The sequence below is a fragment of the Bos indicus x Bos taurus genome, chromosome 5 (genome assembly GCF_003369695.1).
Source record: "Bos indicus x Bos taurus breed Angus x Brahman F1 hybrid chromosome 5, Bos_hybrid_MaternalHap_v2.0, whole genome shotgun sequence".
Classification (NCBI taxonomy): Eukaryota; Metazoa; Chordata; class Mammalia; order Artiodactyla; family Bovidae; genus Bos; species Bos indicus x Bos taurus.
In genome coordinates this window covers 86,011,645-86,031,235 of record NC_040080.1, presented here as the reverse complement: position 1 = coordinate 86,031,235, position 19,591 = coordinate 86,011,645, and the positions used below count along the sequence as shown (strand labels likewise).

At 33.9% G+C, this 19,591-nt stretch overlaps 1 protein-coding gene across 2 annotated transcripts in view; it reads left to right on the top strand.

The window, feature by feature from the left end:
• The window catches only part of SCAF11 (SR-related CTD associated factor 11), a 95,408-nt gene that overhangs the window by 36,539 nt on the left and 39,278 nt on the right, over positions 1-19,591 (top strand). For both annotated transcript variants that reach the window (XM_027542649.1, XM_027542650.1), the window contains exons 2-5: positions 253-306; positions 5,813-5,894; positions 8,409-8,566; positions 18,115-18,192. In XM_027542649.1, the coding sequence (XP_027398450.1) occupies positions 5,834-5,894; positions 8,409-8,566; positions 18,115-18,192 (297 nt within the window). In that variant the 5' untranslated portion in view covers positions 253-306; positions 5,813-5,833. The remainder of the gene's footprint in view (positions 1-252; positions 307-5,812; positions 5,895-8,408; positions 8,567-18,114; positions 18,193-19,591) is intronic.

The following is a 19,591-nucleotide window of genomic DNA, read 5'->3' as shown; positions in this document are numbered from 1 at the left end:
TGTTCTTGCCTGGAGAATCCCAGGGACGGGGGAGCCTGGTGGGGTGCCGTCTATGGGGTCGCACAGAGTTGGACATGACTGAAGCGACTTCGCAGTCATTCTCTTAAAATGTTTTACATTCTAAACAAATTATACTCAAAACTGGTGGCCCTCTGTAATAAGTAGTTCTTTGTACTTTACTAGTCTCCTTTCTTTTGTACCCAAGTTGAAAGTGAAGTGAAATAGGACTGATTTTCATAATTCTCTCTCCAGATAAGTTTGATGGAAAGCCGGTTACCTGACTGCTCGACCTGAAGAATCTTAAGGGTAAGAAACCTCGTAAATAATGTATACTTATTAAAAACTAAATGAGAGTCTTAGGAAATTGTGGTTGGAACTTTATTTAAACATGACCTTTTCTTTTTTCCTGGAGTAGCCATATGTTACAGGCTTCCCAGGCGGTGCAGTGATAAAGAATCTGTCTGCTAATTTGGGAGATGCAAGAGATGTGGGTTTGATCCCTGGGTTGAGAGGATCCCCTGGAGAAGGAAATGGCATCCCACTGCATTATTCTTGCATGGAAAATTCCCATGAATAGAGGAGCCTGGCAGGCTCTGAGGTCTATGAGGTCGCAAAGAGTCAGACATGACTGAGCAATTGAGTACACAGACAGCCGTATGTTACAGCATTTAGTGTTTCTTTTCCTATGCGTATATAAAGTAGAAAATAAGATAAAAAAATCCTAGGGCTGTTTACTGTGTGAGTCCTAGATTTTGTGTCTTGCTTCAACATTTTTATCTTCAGATAAACCAGAATCTTGATAAATAATGTCCGTGTAGAATAAGTAACTTACTTATCCTTGTGTAAATTCTGTTTGAAGAACTATTTGATAGGTTAAGTTTTGTAAACTTTTTACTGATATCATTCTTTCCATATGTGGATATTCTTTGTAGTACAGGGGTTTTACAAATTTGTTGGTAAAAATAATGAAAGTCTATTCTTAATGAGAGTCATACAGATTTATCATCTTGAATCCTGTGGTATACCTAGAATCTGCTTTGGGTGGGGAGTTACTCATGTGTTTGTGCACATGTGCTAGTTGTTGAGTACTTCTTTTGTGCTGTCTGAAACATCAACCTCAGATATGCAGATGACACCACCCTTTAGAAAGTGAGGAAGAACTAAAGAGCCTCTTGATGAAAGTGAAAGAGGAGAGTGGAAAAGTTGGCTTAAAGCTCAGCATTCAGAAAACTAAGATCATGGCATCCGGTCCCATCACTTCACGGCTAATAGATGGGGAAACAATGGAAACAGTGGCTGAATTTATTTTTCTGGCTCCAAAATCACTGCAGATGGTGACTGCAGCCATGAAATTAAAAGACACTTACTCCTTGATAGGAAAGTTATGACCCACCTAGACAGCATATTAAAAAGCAGAGACATCACTTTGTCAACAAAGGTCCGTCTAGTCAGGGCTGTGGTTTTTCCAGTAGTCATGTATGGATGTAAGAGTTGGACTATAAAGAAAGCTGAGCACAGAAGAATTGATGCTTTTTGAACTGTGCTGTTGGAGAAGACTCTTGAGAGTCCCTTGAACTGCAAGGAGATCCAACCTGTCCATCCTAAAGGAGATCAGTCCTGGGTGTTCATTGGAAGGACTGTTGTTGAAGTTGAAACTCCAGTACTTTGGCCACCTGATGCGAAGAGCTGACTCATTTGAAAAGACCCTGATGCTGGGAAAGATTGAGGGCTGGAGGAGAAGGGAATGACAGAGGATGAGATGTTTGGATGGCATCACCAACTCAAGGCACATGGGTTTAGGTGGACTCTGGGAGTTGGTGATGGACAGGGAGGCCTGGCGTGCTTTGGTTCATGGGGTCGCAAAGAGTTGGACACGACTGAGCAACTGAACTGAACACTTTAAATGGATTACGTGTTTATGTAATTTGATTTTCATAATGACTGAAATGGTTACTATTTTATTTCCATTTTGTAAATGAGGAAACAGGCTTAAAGAAGTTGTCACACTACTAGTAAGTGTCAGACTAGTTAGTGTTTGAATGCAAACAGTTTTTTCTAAAACCTGTGATAACAGGACATTCCTATCTGTGCTGAAGAGTGCTAGTATTACAGCTCCAGCACCAAACATGCAAATAAAGAATATTCTAAACAAAAGCTTGTCAAAATAGCCCACTTGAGGCAAACAAGTCTATTTATAAAGTCTAATAAGATTGCTTTATGGTGGAAATCACGTAGGAAAAAAAATTAAGGGGAGCATTCTGCAAGAGATGTAAAATTAACAGTGACAGATCAGAAGCAGTTAAGTGGATTATATAGCAAAGAAGCTGGAAAGAAAATAACTATTAAACTGAAAGAGTTAATTGCCTCAACCTTACTCTAAAGCAAACAGAGTTGAAAACAAGTTGAAAACTCTAGAAGCCAGATTGATAAAATAAATGTACATAAATCAACAAAAGTATATGGCCTTCAGGCAATTTTGAAAGAAACTCAAGGAACCATTGCAAAAGCATTGACTCAGATGTTTAGTAAGTAGCTGTTGTGCTGTGGTACCAGTTGAATACAAATGTAAATCAATGCTTATACCTAAGAAAGCTTGAGGGGCTCTGCAGTGAGATACTGAGCCACATCTCCAAAGAGGCAGCCTTTTATAGTCTTTAATAGGGTTGGCAAACTTTTTCTGAAAAGGGCCTATCATAATTTTTGTAGACTTTGCCACTGTCGACAAAAAAATAGGTCACAACCTGAAAGTAGAGTTATTTTTTTTGGTGGGAATGTTAAGGACTCTGAGCCCGGGAGATAGCATCTCAGCCTTTCTGAGAAAACTGCTTCAAGGAGGCAGGAGGGGAAGTCAGGCTATATACAAGTTTGCAACAACGGGAGCAGGCAGTCTGAATGTCAAAGATCAGCTGTCAGGCTGAGGCATTTGGCGTTCTGTGTATGGAAGCCGCAGGCCTCGGGGCTCGCTGCCTTCACTCCTCTCACGTGCACCTCAGCTGTCTGGGGCCAACCCTGCTTCCTTGCTCACCTTGCTGCTTGCATTCCCCCAGCTCCTCAGCAGTCATCGCAAGGGGTGGCAGCATCTGCTGGATCGCAGTTTTGGGAGTCCTCATTCATATATAGAGGCCAGAAATTGCTGATGGCTGTGTCATTTCTTGTTGATAAATACGTCAGGAAATATTTTCATTTCACACCAAGTATATGGTTTCTGTCGTAATTATTCAACTTTGCTATTGTAGTGCAAAAGCAGCCATAGGAAATACAAAGAAATGAACAGACTGTTCTTCAACAAAACTTTATAGAAAATACTTAGCCAGCTTTTGACTGCTGGGTTATAATAATAGATAGAATCCTCCCTAACACATGCATCACTGAAAAATAGCCTTTTTTATGATTTCTTCAAGGGAAAATAAAAATATTAATAACATCCTTAGAGGGAGTATCAAACTTTTGAGTAATTAATTGGAGGCGCTTCCTGGTTTTATTTAAGACAGACTTGGATGGAAGATCTGCACTAATAGTAATGGTTTGCATTCGATGCTTGTTTGCTTGTTAGTGCTAGGCAGTGTCATAAGCACGGATTTGCTTATGACAAAGTTAATTTTTTTTGAATTCTCAGTCATAATCGGAGAGATGATATGTTATGAATTTCTCCAAATGAAGAATTATACTCAATTATAGATCATACAGAAGTTTAATATAATTCTAAAATCAGCTTGGTTTGGAAGTTGTTTGTAATAGTGTTTCTCAGGTATATGAGTCTGACATAGAACTTGATAAAACGCAGATTCTTCCTCGCTAGCTAGGGTGCTGCCTGAGGTATCTTGCATTTGTGGCAAGTTCTCAAGGGATATTGATCCTGTCCTTCTGAGTAAACATCAAGTGGGACAACAACCTATAACTATCTGAATATTTTTGAAGTGTTCTCTCTCAGCAATTCTGTTGTTCTAGTTACTCAAGTCTGAATACCGTGAAGTTATCCTGGGATCTTCTCTAACACATATGGCATATTCAGTCTTTCCTGATGGCTGTATTTTGAAAACGACTGGAATCTGAGCACTTTTTATCACCCTTGCTTCTCCTTTTATTGCAAACCACTGTAATTGCCCCCTCTAGATGAATGCAGTGGTCTTGGAGCTGGCCTCTGCTTAAAACCTCCTGGCCCATCTCACTCGGAGAAGTCAGTGTATTTATCTTGATAAGCTGTTACATGATACCTAAAGAATAGTACCAGAAGTATAACAAATGTTGTGCATGTAGGCTGAGTGAAAGGTTTTCCTTTTGTTCTTGACGTTCTAAGTTTATTAAGGCAGACTGTGATTGAATTAACAGTTTAAAAGTAACTAATACCGAGTTGAAATTCTAACTTTTAACTTATTAAAACCTTTAAGTTATTCCTATATATGTTAGTTTCTGGTTGAGTTTTGAGTCAAAGTATGGGCCCTTGCATTTCTCCCTACTTAACCTAATAGAGATTTTTCTAGGCAATACATAACCTTTAATATAGAAATTCACAGGTTTACATTATTTAAAAATCTAATAGAAAAATTACTTCATACACACGTGGGCGACTCATAACTGATGAACTTAGTGGTTTCTTGTGCCTAGATACTCCAAAATATATTTGAATAGTTCTTTGCAATTGCTTGTCTTGCAGTAATTCAAGAAAGAATTCTAAAGTGTGCATGTGTGCTCGTTGTGTCCAGCTCTTTGTGACCCCATGGACTGTAGCCTGCCATAGAATTTTCCAGGCAAGAGTACTTGTGGGTTTCCATTTTCTCCTCCAGGGATCTTCCCAACCCAGGGATAAAACTGGAGTCTCCTGAGTCTCTTGCATTGCAGGCGGATTCTTTTACCGCTGAGCTGCCCGGGAAGCCCTAGAATTCTAAGAGTTGATTTAAAAAATAATTTTACTTCATAAGTTTGTTCCTCCTAACTAACACATTAATTTTCTTTACTGTTTCTCATTTTGTCTCCTGTAATCACCATTTTCCTAGTCTTCTAGGCCAAAATAATTTTTTAGTCCTTCCCTGTATTTATGTAGTTACCAAATGTTGGAAATACTTCAGCTCTTTAATTTCTTGCTTCTCTATTCATTTCACAGCCAGTTACTCTAACTATGCAAACATCTTTCCTTCTAATCTCTCCCCACTATAATCCATTCTGTGTTTTGCAGATCATTCTTTTAAAAGATTCATGTATATTGCTTACATCATGTCAGTCTTCAGAGGAATCTATAAGATTGAATCTAAACCTCGCAATCACTAGAGATCCATCTATAATCGAGCTGAGCTTGATTTATATTGCTCTTGTTGCCTTCACTGTTATCTTTCAGATGAACTTCTTGCCTTACATGCCCATCCCCTCAATATATACACACAGTTGCGCTTTTACCACTTACTCTTAGTTGTCAGATTGGCCTACCTATATGCCATTTTATTCGTTCATTCTGTGTTGCTGCTTAAATGTGTTTAAGCTTCTTAAAATACATAACCTATCAACTTCAATAAAAACTCCAGTCCAAACTGATCTCTTTTCTGTAAGCTCCAATTGTATTCATGTCTGTACCACAAAATTTATCATGAGTCTTTGTTACTTAATACCTGTATAAGGCTTCTCCTTTCAGAAAGACTGTGCTTGGTGGCAGGGAGTATAAAAGTATACTGGATTATCCAGAAAATTTACTGACTTGATTCATATTTTATTCTTTTATGTATAAAATAATTTCTTAGAGTTTGGGATTTTAAAAAATTAATAATGTATATTATGTGTACAAGGCAAACATAAAAATTCTCTGTTATCATTCATCCTGTAGGAAATCCTTTTTCAAAGAGAAATGAAGAAGAAAACTATATATACTCTAAATGTGGGTGATCAGGACTATGAAGATATGCAAGGTAACTTAATTTTTATAAAGCTTTTGTGTTGAAAGCAAAACTTAGTGTTTCCAAACTGTTCGCACATATTTTTTTGTTTACATATTTTCGTTGTTCTTAAACTCTGAAATAGCTGCCTAAATAAGTAGTGCACACTTTTTTTTACTCTTCTCATGTCTTGTTGTAATCAATCAGTGTTTTTAGTTCATTGAACTCTTTCTATTCTTAAATTTTTGCTCTCTGCTGATTTCAGAATGACATTTTTTTTTGTTCAAAATTTTTTATCATTATTGTCTTTTTTTTTTTTTCCATTCTCTTTCTTCTTTCTGGGGAAAAAAAAAAAAATCTTAGAGTTCCTTTAGTGAAAGTCTGGAGAAGGCAATGGCACCCCACTCCAGTACTCTTGCCTGGCAAATCCCATGGATGGAGGAGTCTGGTGGGCTGCAGTCCATGGGGTCGCTTAGAGTCAGACATGACTGAGCGACTTCACTTTCATGCATTGGAGACGGAAATGGCAACCCACTCCAGTATTCTTGCCTGGAAAATCCCAGGGATGGGGGAGCCTGGTGGGCTGCCGTCTATGGGGTTGCACAGAGTCGGACACGACTGACTCGACTTAGCAGCAGCAGCAGCCGTGAAAGTCTATTGGTGGTAAATGCTTAAGTGTTTTTAAATTTTATCTTCTTCTAAGCTTTCAAAGAATGATAATACAGTTCTGGATTGATAACTATTTTGTCTCTTAGCGCTCTGAAGTTTTGTTTTTTTTCCCGTTTGGGCTATTTTCTAGTTTTCTTACTAGCTGTCAAGAAATGTCCTTTGAAGTTAATTGTCATTCCCTTGTAGATGATCTTTTTCTTCTTTTTGGTTTTAAGATGTTTTTTTCATCTTTGATGTTGTACAGTTTGGCAACATTGTTTCTAAACGTGGATTATTTTCATTTCTTCTATTTAGTAGGAGAATTTAGTATTTAGTATACCTTGTGTGTCCTTTATCTGTTGGATTGTGTTTTTTATTTGTTTTATCATTTTTCAGCCATTAGTACTTTAACTATTGCCTGCCTTTTACTCTCTTCTGAGCCTCGGTTAATGTGTTAGACTTTGTCCTGACCTCATTTTCCAACCTCTCTTTCACAGATTACATCTCCTTTTCTGTTTCTTACAGTCTGGGTAGTTTCTTCAGTTTTTCATTTCTTCTAGTTCACAGATATTTTTTTCTTCTGGGTCTAATCTACTGTTGAGCGAACTCTAGGAGATAGCAAGAACAGAGAAACCTGATGTGCTACAGTCCATGGGGTCGCAAAGAGGCAGACACAACTTAGCAGCTAAACAACAAAAATGTAGTATTTGAAAGTTCTAATGTTTGAAGCCAGTGGATATCTAAATAAATTTATAATGAATATAGTATGTAAAATATAGAAATAAATTTAAGCACATTCTTGTTTCTGCTGATTCTTACTCAAGTCAACTTATTTTCTTTGGCTTGGTGATGTTTGATTATGAGGTGTGGAATCATGAGGGCCTAAATTAGGGATGTTTTCATTCAGAGGATTTATATGTATTTGTTTTTTCCTGAACCCATGCTGGGACCACTTTAACCCCATTTGAGGATCTTGGCTTAAAAGGGGAATCTCCCAGGGTCAGTTTCCCTACCTGAGTTGGTCCTAAAGGTTAGTCTCCAAATCTAAACACTAGGACGAACATGTGTTCTCAGGGTGATCTCAGGTTTTCCATTTGCTTGGCATATACTGGTCACATTTCAGCTGTTTCTTTATTTTTGTTTTACTTTATGTCAAATCTTGGAGTTTCTTTCACTTCTGAGCAAGCACTGCTTGCTTCTTGTGTGTTGGTTACATTGCTGGTAGGTGTTTAAATTAGTACAAACCCTAAGGGGTATAATTTTTGGCCATATCTATTCAGATTACAGATGTACAGACACATTGGTCTAGAATTCCATTTTTAAGAATTTATCCTATTGATATACTATTAAAAGTGGGAAGTAAGTTTTTCATTGTTTGCAATAGCCAAAGCTTGAAAACAAGCGATTGTCCCATCTTTAGATTGAAACAACAACAAAAACTCAAACTGGTGTGTATAGTATTCTAGCATTTGTCTGAAGAAGGAGGTTTAAAAGAATACGTATTAGGATTTGCTTGTCTGTGCATTCCATTATGTCTTTGGAAGAGCACAGAACAAGCTTAACAGTTGTTACTTGTTGTGTTGGGTGGAACTGAATACATAGAGATGGATTTGCTTGGGAGATTTGTTACTATAACCTTTTTTAAATTTTTAAATATTTGAACTGTATGATTATTCTAAAATTAAATTCATGAAAAATTTCTTTTCACTCCTCCTTAAATTTAAATTAGTAAACATTGGAGGTATTATGCTCAAGAAGTTTGTTTCTTATAGTGTATCTAAGATCTAATTGCTTTGTAGAAGGAGGGCCCTTTAGAGTATCGAGTCCATCATACTACTAGAAACATAAGTAATTTGATCCAGAGAAATTGAAAGCATATATGACTGCTTTACTTTATAGGTGAAGAAAACAAAGATAATACTGCAACCACTGGTGTGTTGTACAGTGAAGCTGATAGATGTCCAATATGTCTCAGTTGCCTGTTAGAGAAGGAAATCGGTTTTCCAGAAAGCTGTAATCATGTCTTTTGCTTGACCTGTATTCTTAAATGGGCAGAGGTGAGTCTAAATATTAAATATTATTGTATTTTAATTCCCTAGCATGATTTCATTCTACCTACAGACTTGATACTGCCTTTCATAAATTACTTCACAGTAATGTGTGCTTTTCCACTTAGGACAAATGTCTCTGTATTGCTCCAATTTTGTTAAATATTCTCTTCTAAATTTTATATATTCAGCTTTTTGTGCTTTTGTAATACAAACATTACAAATGCATACCTTAAAAAATTACTGGAAAATAGGTGTTTTTTTCTGGTAGAAACACAGTAATTCATCTTCAGTGTACTTGACCCTCTTGTGATTATGTCTGCTTACTAATGCTTTCTCTCTGCTTTGTGTTTTATGTTTTTCAGAGAATTTTTATATAGATTATTAAATTTCTTCCTTATATCAGCCTTGTGGGATAACCAGAACAGATGTAACAGTGTCTTTCCATTTTACAGATGAGGAAACTTGGATTCTGTGTTCTATAACTTGGCCAAGGTCTCATAGCTTAAGAGGCAGAAATAAATTTATAACTGCATTTTCTAATTCCCGTATTATGAACTAATTTCAAAGTTAGAGATATTATTGAGGTTCTTCATAGATAGTAAATGATTGAGAAATAGAAAAATTTGGGACTTTTAATGTATTATGTTGATACAGTTTGTGCCAAATAGATCATGATACTACTGCACAGTGAGTATTCACTATGAGCCCTTTTGTTGTGAATTGTGAAATGAAAACTTGTCACACAGATCATGCTATATTTTTTGAGTTAGTAATTTGTCAGTGTGTAAAAGTAAAGGAAATAAAGCTTAAAAATATTTTTAGTATTAGCTGCATTCAAATTGTTTGTTGTCCTTAAGCACATTAGAATTAATTGCCTTTTGCATAATTGGGGTTTTCTCAGTTCTGTATCTTACCTATATTTCATTAATAGTGTGGAAAAGGGAACATAACTACTACTGACTATGGCCAAGTTCTGGGAGGAAGAAAAATGGATTTGTTATACCATTTGAATTCATAATAGTATACTTGAAACAGTTCTAATTAGATAAAGGTCTAAACTGATCTTTATGTATTTTGGGAAAAAATCTTTTGAGTTTAATTATTTAGTGTAATTCTGAACAGTCCTATGTGTTTGTAGAAGTGTTTACTAATGAAATGAGAATGCATGTTTTTCTTTGCCACCCAACTAATGATTTCATCTGTGTTAAATTTAGTGCACCATGGTTTGCTCTGTGATGAGATATCTTAAAAATAGAAGCATTTTTGCTTCCAGTAGAGAAACAGTTACTAGATGTGCAGAAGTCTTCAATTTGATGCTTTTCGTAAGATTATATACAGTGACCACATAATAGGGAAGTTCAACAACCGTGATTTGAGTGTGTGTTTTTCTCTGGAGATTAGAATATATAAAATAGACTTTATTCACTCCTTCATTACACTACATGTATTTTTGATACAACCATTAGCTTTATCATGGTGTGCAAGTTCAAGTTTCTCTAGAGTGTGAATCTTAAAGTGGTACTAGTAGGTTGTAGACTATGTACAGATTCAACTCTGCTAAATAGTGCTAAACTTGTCTGTTTTTAAACTCTTGCTGAATATTCTTAGGTTGAAAATACTTGATTACATAATGTTACAATCAGCACTTTTCTCACATGTAACGTCTTTCTTGTTTTGTGTTACTTCTTTGGATATAAACATTTTTTTGAAGCCAAATTGCTTTAAAAATAAAATACTTATCTGCTGCACTACCATTAATTGTGTTAGAGAGTGTGGGAACTGGGATATTGTTTAAACAAAAGTAGTTAACTTTGAAAGTAGAGAATAAACAGAATATTCTGAATTATTTCATTGTCCATAATAGGAATAGCATATATCAGTTAAATAAGCCATTTAAGTTGAGCAGTAACAAGAACACAGTCTTCTAATAAAATGTTCATTATAAACAATAAATGAATACTGGTTAACAAAATCACTTAGGATTTGAACTAAATTTTCCGTTTGAATCTTTTATTGGTATGATAAAAAATTAGATATGTTGAGGTATATAAGCGCTTTGACAAATAGAAACAGATTTAATATCCACTAGTGTAGTTATTCATGACCATTAGCTATTAAGATCTCTCTTCTCATTTTCCTCAGCCTCCTTCTATTCTTAAAAAGAAGCATGTAGTTTACTTTGGATTTTGGTTTTAGCAATAAGTGTCCATATTCAGTCTCTAGTAACTGGCCGGGCTTGTACTAATAAGGCTTTCATATATATTCTTTCATTTAAATTACTGTATTAATGGTTACTTGTTATTCAGGGCAAGGATCCTGAACTCTTAATTTGTTTCTAAATACTTTAAGAGATAGCCTGAAATAAAAACACTTTTTAAATATTGACCCATAGTTTTAAATTTTACTAATGTTCACTTCTAGTAGGAAGTTAGAAATAAAAAGTGAGATTTACAGTGATTGGAAATCTACATAATAAGAAAAAATTACAAAATGTATTCAGGGTCACCTTCCTAGTCTTCTCTGTCTTTCAGAAGTTCTGCTGAGCTATCTGAGATTTGTACTCAAGATTCACTAAAATATGATTTGGAACTGTTATCAAGAACCAAGAAGAACTCATTTATTTACTATCACCATAATATTTTAGGCATTGAAGAAATTCTCCATAAGAAACAAGTAAAATTAAAGCATATAATAGTCTAGTATATTTATTTTGGACACACTCCTGGAATTTCTTGTGTTCTTAAAATACCTATATCCAGAGTCACTATTAGTTTCAATTTCTTTAAGCTCTAAAATTTTGATTCTGTCGTTATTTAAAACAAAAGCTATATGAGGGCTTTAAAATGAGTAAGTAACTGAATTTAGTTGCTGGATATTTCATAGCATCTACTTTACCTAGGGCAGAAAGATTCAGAATAATGGAAATGATGATCTTCATGGCCCAGAGCCTAATGGCTTCCCATTAGGGACACTAGAAGAAATTGAAATTAAACATGTCTACTCTACTCTGTGTTTAATTTCAAGGATCTCAAGAGATGGTAAGCCTGTTGGTTTATAAAATAAAAATGATTTTGAAATAGAATATTAATCTAAACAAAGACATAGTAATTGGCACGTTAAGAAAGTTGAAATTCTTGCTATTTTAAAGCATCAATATTAGAACTGAGAATCTGGAACTAAAGGAGACCTTTGACCTGATGAAATATATATAGAATCAATACATTAAACTTTACCAGCTACTTAGAAAGTTAAGTATTTTTACTGTGAGCAAAAATGCAGTCTAAACATATTGAGGACATTTAGTTTACACCTAAGTTTAATCTTGATTGTCTGAGTTTGCACATTTTAAAGTAGATAACTAGAAAGGTGAAGTCTAGAGTAGTTTGACGCATGGCTGTAGTATCCACAGCCAATCATAATTATGATCCTCAATAGACGATAGGGTAAGCTACACACACACACACACACACACACACACACACACACGTTAAGAAAATAAGATTTATGGTTTGACAGGTTGTCAAGAAGTGGTTAAAGTTTTGACCCTTAAAAGGTTAAAGTTTGAGGACTTGGAAACATTTCATGTTTGAAGTGTTTAAGGTTGTTTTTTTTTTTTAAAACTCTATTTAAAGGAATATGCGATATGTATAATTAGGAGGTTCTTGATATCCACTGGGGTTCTTTTCACTTTTAAGTAATGTAAATATTCCCTTTATTTTTTAAGTAATTATTAAATGTGATTAACTTTCCTACTATAAACAAATTATCCTCCCTCAACTTGCTGACAGCTTCAGTTTAAGAAAGTAAGGTTAATGAAATAAAAATTTGACAATTGGCAAGGGTATGTTTTCTCTCATGAGACTAGAAATGAAGAGTCTTACTGTGGTGATACATGGTTCTTGAAGAAGTCAGACAACAGTGTTCAATGCAGACAGGTGAGGAGTATATTTTTGAATTAATAATACCAAAAAAATCAAAATATGACTAGTTGACTTATATCTTGACTACTGATGTGTTTTATACAGATGTTCCCTTAAGCAGTGGGTGGAAAAATTTATATATCATTCTGAAGATTAGATTATTGTTCGGTAACATAATTCAGGAAAGTTTTATTGCCTGGATTTTCCAAACAGGTTTTGCTAAAATTTAATCTTTCTTTATTCCTGAACTAAACCAAATCTTTAAATAGTTCTCAGTGAACAGTAATTTAAACATTATCTGGGGAGCACTACCATTAGTCCTTATCTTTCTAAAGCATCGTTAAATACATTAATTCATTTAATAATTGCAACTTACGCAGTAGGTGATTCAGGGCTGTCTATCTTCATCCTTAAAGTAGATTAGAGAGGTTGCTAGGTCTGACTTCTCCAGAACTTGAATTTGTGACTGATTATTCCAAATTCCCAGTTGTTTTCACTCTGTAGGTTAATTCTTTGGTATAAGCTTTGGTAGAAAAAGAATATATTGTGAATGCTCATTATCCAAAGCATATATATAATAGATTTTCATTTAATACTCTATTTTTACCAGTTGGATGTATATTTCTGTATAGTCTAATTTTAAACGTCAGAATTTGTAAAATAATTTATATAGTTTATGGGATTTCCTCTTTTCGTGCTAGAAAAAGAAAGTCTTAACTATTAAATGTCAAAATAAAAGAAAAAAAGATTAATTCTATCCAACTGTTGTAATACAGCTTTAAGAAAATGAATTGAGTTTCTTTTGAGTAGTTAGATAAACTGTTTTCTTGCTGTTAATTTTATCACTGACAGTCATTTGTCTTGTAGGGATACATTCCTGAAAGTGGGTTATAAAGAACCATAGTTTCATTAATATGCATTGACAAGGTCTATCTTGAAAGAACTGGTTAAATGTAGTAGTGTATATGTAGGCTGACTACAGGTGAGCATCTCCATTAGGGGTCCAGACTACGTATCTTGGTACCATCAAGGCGAAAGGATAGGTCCTGGTCCATGGCTTTAAAATAAGCATCAGCCTGTGATAGTGTAATTCCTAAATCACTTTTGTTGATTTTGAACTGGAGTTTTATATAATGTGCTCTATTTATCAGTAAGAGAGATTGATGTTTTAGAGATTCCCATGGACAGACAAACCTACCTAAAGCATAGGTACTGAGATTTAGTTTTTAAGCATTTACCTTTAACACTTGCTTCTCTCTCTCTAGGAGGGGCTATCGGTAGGCAGCCTTTGTGATTGAGGATAGAGCAGCAGCAAAAGCAAGAAATATTAGAAATCAAGAATCCTGAATTCCCAAATAAGGAAGGTTTCCTGTTCTTACATTTAAATATGGGTTTGTCTGAGCTGGGAATTTACAACGCTTCAGAATACTAGGGTATGTTTTACTGAAATCATTAGGAAGATTATTTTTTCTATTGAAATCGCCTCCTTAACTGATACAACTTTACTAGAGAGCATTCACAGTAAAATGTATGCTCTGTTCTTATAATACACGTTACATTGTAAAGTAGTGATCAAATTCTGTTCATTTCGTAGCTGTATCACAAAGTTGAATGATATTCTATTACTTTGACTGTGAAACTAATTAAATTAGATACTTTTAAAATTGTTAAAAGTCATTGTCAGTTAAAATAGGTGAATAATTAGAGTATATATATATATATATATGCTGCTGCTGCTGCTAAGTCGCTTCAGTCGTATCCGACTCCCTGTGACCCCATAGACGGCAGCCCACCAGGCTCCGCCGTCCCTGGGATTCTCCAGGCAAGAACACTGGAGTGGGTTGCCATTTCCTTCTCCAATGCATGAAAGTGAAAGTGAAGTCGCTCAGTCGTGACCCCATGGACCGCAGCCCACCAGGCTCTTCCGTCCATGGGATTTTCCAGGCAAGAGTATTGGAGTAGGGTGCCATTGCCTTCTCTGAGATATATATATATACATATATATATGTATATATATATAAAAGGACTCAAAATGATGAATAACCAAAGTGCATTTATTTTTGTTGCAAAATTTGGGATGATTTTCTTCAGAACTAAAAATACATTTTAAAGCAGAAATAAGTGTATTTTAAAATTTCATTAGTTTTAAATGTGAATTTTTTAAACTACAAAACTTAAAAACTACATTAGTTATTTTAGTGACACAAACTCAAGATTAGAATATCTTTGAGATTTTCTGAATATCTGCTGGATTATGAGGATGAAGAATCCTCAGGAATTCTTTAAAGTTAGGCCAATGCAAACCATTATTTAAAACCTTTTTTCCCTGTTAAAGCTATTTGATCATCATAGATATATAATTTTATGCTTCAGTGTCTATTAATGATGGTGTTTTTGAGCTTTAGCATATGCTAATATAAGGTACTCTATATTTTTTTTAGAGTATACATTAAGGAAAGATTAAAGATCCACTTAATTTAAAAAAATCTGTTTCAATTTTTTTTTTTTTTCGTTTAATTCTTCTTTAATCACTATTTACTGAAGTATGCTGTGAAGACTTAGGATAACTAAATTTTCTGTTTCCCCTTTGAAATGCTTTGCTAAACTGCTTTAAGGTCAGAAATAGATATCATGATTTCTCAGTAGCCATAGCAAAAGATATTTTGTCTATTTTAGATAGCTTATTTTCTTATATATGCCTTTTTTTTTTTTTAATCTGGGGAGGATAACCTGTTTTTAAGAATTTTTTCTAATGGCTATTTTCTAGTGTTAACTAGATTATCTTTAGGAAATATAAGTATATACATATTATCTGAATATATAGCAGTAGTTTTCCAACTACTACTTTTTATTGCTGTTTTTTTGTTTTTAAATAGCAATGAAACCCTTAATTCACATGAAACCTTACACATATCCATGACAATTATGCTTAGAGAAAAAAAGAACAAAACCAAAATCTTACTTAAAACTCTTTATTATCTGTAAGAGATCAAAATGGAATGACTCAGGTTAGAACTCTGATACTCTGAACATGGTAAAGGAAAGAGTGCCATTTAGCTGATATCAGCAGAGGAAATTTAATAATGAAGAAAATGAGATTGTGTAATTTCAGAGTTTTAGAAAGGTTTGGTGTATCTGACTTATATCTGATATTTAAATTCCTTTAACACAGTGACTCTTTTTGGATTGTAGTGTTATGACTTGAAATATATAAAAATAGTTTAATGTCCATATATGTCATGAACTTTGAACAGTCCAATTAAAACACCATTAACAATTCTTATCTGTTACATGTATATGTACATCATACTGTGAGTTTTCATTAGTGAAGCAAGCTTTTTTATTATTAGTGCTATAAAGCCAGTTGACTTTTGGAAGATTTACATAATGCTTAGTGTATGCCATTAATTCCTGCAGAAACCTCAGAGATGATTATTATCCCCATTTTCGCAAAAGAGACATAGAAAGGCTATGTAATATGCTTAACATTAAACATGCGGAAATGGCAGCCCACTCCAGTATCCTTGCCTGGAAAAATCCTATGGACAGAGGAGTCTGGTGGGCTGCAGTCCATGGGGTCACAAAGAGTTGGATGTGACTGAGCACCTAAGCACACGCATGCATAGACAGGGCAGAATATGAAAATAGACAGTAAATCCAGAACCCTTAAACACATCTATTTTAATAGTTTTTTTTTAAATGAAGGAAGCAAAATTTTATTATTATGTATTTAATGAATACTTACCTAAATTTGCCTTTAAAATAGAAAATGCATTTTGAAACTTCAGTAAAAGTAAGTACTTAAAGGTTTCCACGATATTCTTTTGAGTTGTAAATGTGTTACTACAACTTCTAGGCTAAGACATTTTATGTAGTAAATGCTAATAGAAACAACAGTCACATAGTTATGATGGTGAGTTCTTTGAACTAGAATTGCTATTTGCAATGCATTATTTACAAGGTATGGGCAGCTTTGTTGCTCCTTGTAGTGGTTTTTTAAGGTCAAATTTTTCTGAAGGCAAAGTAGTAGCATCCTAAATCCATGGTACTTGGAAGTAAGCTGAGGTGGGTTCTACCAATCTGAACCAATTTAATATAGTAAGGAAGGTCACATTTCCTAATTCAGATATGGTGTAAAGCATTTGATCAAGGCCTCCCTACTTAGGCAAAGAAAAATCACTTTTTAGCAGGGTAATAAAAAGTAATTCAGTTTATGTTTCGGCTGCTTGCAAAGTAACTCACGAGCTTTTGTGAAAATGTGTTATATGATCAAGGGCCACACATTCTGTTGTGCTTGCACTTGGTTTATCTTGGTTTGTGCCAAAGTCAAGAAAAGCAAAAATCACATTTTTCCACTAGGGAATATAGGATTATTTATCAAAACTTGATTACTATCTTTTCTTTTAGACTATTACTATTAAGTTGTTAGAATCCTGATTTACTTTTATAACCATAGGTATATATAGCCCATTCTAGTATGGGCTTCATAGACTGCAGAAAGTTCCCTTTTACCCTAGTAGACGACATACTTTATCTTAAAATATTTAAATAATATAAACCTTTCCCTATACAAACATTTAATAATACTACCAGAGAAACTGTTAATTAAGAGTTGATGCATATTAATTTTGAAAGTACAGGAAATAATACTTGTGTCAAAATAAAGATTTAGAATTACAGAGTGGGCAGAGGACAATTTTTCTTAATCTATAAAGAAAGCCTAATGCAGTTTATAAAAGAACAGCAAACTAATAAAAAAAAGTTAGGCAAAAGGCATGAATAGACGGTTTAAAGAAAAGGATCGTTTAAGAGCCCTTAAGTATGAAAGTATTTTCAACTTACATAAAAGGAGATATAAATCAAAACTGTTATGACATACATATTAAGAATGGGGCAGCTGTGAGATAGTAATATGAGCCAATCTAAGAATTACCAATCTAAGATAGGAAATTAATAAGAGAAATACAACATTCAGTTCAGCATCTGAATTTTATATTTAAAAGATACAACGTGTTATGTATAAACGTTGACATCTCCAAAAAGATATGTAAGAAACTACTTCTGGAAAGGGTTCCTATGTGACTGAGGAAGGAGTGGAGAAATCTTTCCTTTTCTTCGTATCTGCTTTTTTTTTCTTTTTAAATTGCTGGTGCAGCTGCTTATTCAAGATTTCTTTGGGGGGAAATATTGACATAGAATATTAAAATCTGTAAGGGACCTGTCCAAGCCATTCCTTTTACAGCTTATTTAGAATTTCTCAAGTGCTTTGGATCACAGAACTAATGTTTTCAGCCTAGCTTCCTTTCATTGTAGCTGTAGTTCTCAACTGGGCAGCAGGTCTTAATAGGTATTATCTTGATAACAGCGATCTTCTTTCTCTTGTTCATTATATTCCACGTACTTAGCATACAGTAGTTGCTCGGTAAATGTTTGAATGAATTTTTTAAAACTACGGTATTTATTTGTGACATGACACAGATAGAAAGTATTTCATCTTTATCTTTGAAAGAAGAAAAAATCATTTTTCTGTTGTTTCCTATTCCAATGAAAAACTAACCATAAATGTTATAGTTTAATTTTGACCTATTTTAAAGAGACATTTGTAAAGTTATAATCTGTTTAATGATTTTTCAGACACTGCCTTCATGTCCTATTGACCGGAAACCTTTTCAGGCGGTGGTTAAATTCAGTGTATCAGAAGGTTGTGTTAAGGTAAGGCTTAGAGTTTATTTTATAGAATGAACTGTGTAAACTTAATTGAGATGATTTTGCTTTAATAGATACTTGAATGTATTTGTGAATTAACTAAGTTTAATGTGTTTAATTTCCATTAAAAAAATGAATGGGATATTAGATTCAGAGACAAACCCCCACAAAAAAGTCCAAAGTACCTGAAAATTATGTTTTCATGAAAAGCATATAATGTTGAGAAGATTAAACAAGTAAAATTAATATAAAATGGTGTCTTTGTTCTTAAGTGCCGGTGGTACTTGAAGGAAATGGTTTAATTAGAGAAAAATGTGGGAGTTTGTGAAAATCTTGAGAAGGACGAGAAGGACTTATCACAGTTTCACAGTTATTATGGGCAGATAACTTTTCTTCTGTTAAGTACAATTTTATTGTAATGCTTAATCTTGATCACATTCTTGAGATGCACACATCACACTGATGTTATTTGATTATGAACCATGATTTATGATTTGTATTCACATTTATTTTTGGCTTACCAAAAAAAGAAAGAAATAGAAATAATTTTCCTAAATTGATGAATAAAAAATGAAAAGTGGAAAAGAGAGTAAGTAGCAAGTAAAGTGAAATGTGTGGTAAAGAGATTTCTTGATGTTTTTGCTGATAAATCAGGAATGGTATTGTAAAAATGAAAGTTAAAAATGAAGGTATACAATATATATAAATGATGCCATTAATGGGAAAGACAAACTTCCCGAGTAGCAGCAAGACTGGTAGCTATTTTTGTGAGTAGAAGGGGGTATGTGAGCAACATAAAACTATTTAAACATTAAATATTCCTACTGTAGGTGTTTATAATTTGTTTTGATTATTTTCTCTGGATAAGTCTTGATGACATAAGGTACAAATGACACTACAGTTCAAATAAAATGACATGTGTAAAAGATCCTGCATGTTTAGTTGTGTAACTCTGGAAATTATGCAGATTAGTATATATCTTCAAGAAAAGATAAAATGTTATATATATGTGTGATTATAATTAAAATTATAAAGCATAACTTTTCTGAAAGACGTGTTCTCTGTTTTTCTAGACCGTGTGTGTGTATGTGTGTGTATATATACACACACACACACATATATATATTATGTTGTGTGAATTAGCCTCCAAAGATACTCTGTAAAATTATGTTCTGTTGCTTGGAATAAAATGTATGTTTTATTTAATAGAATTTGAATGTTACTTAAAAGTTTGGAACAGTGCTAATCTAATTTTGTTAAACTTAAAATGTATTTTTTATCATACGTGATATTTATATACTCTTAATATCTTTCTTTGCCCTTTTACTTCTTTTGAATCTTTATTATCCTTTTCCCTTTACAATTAAACTTGAATGAGACATGCACAGTTGCTTATATTTTCAAT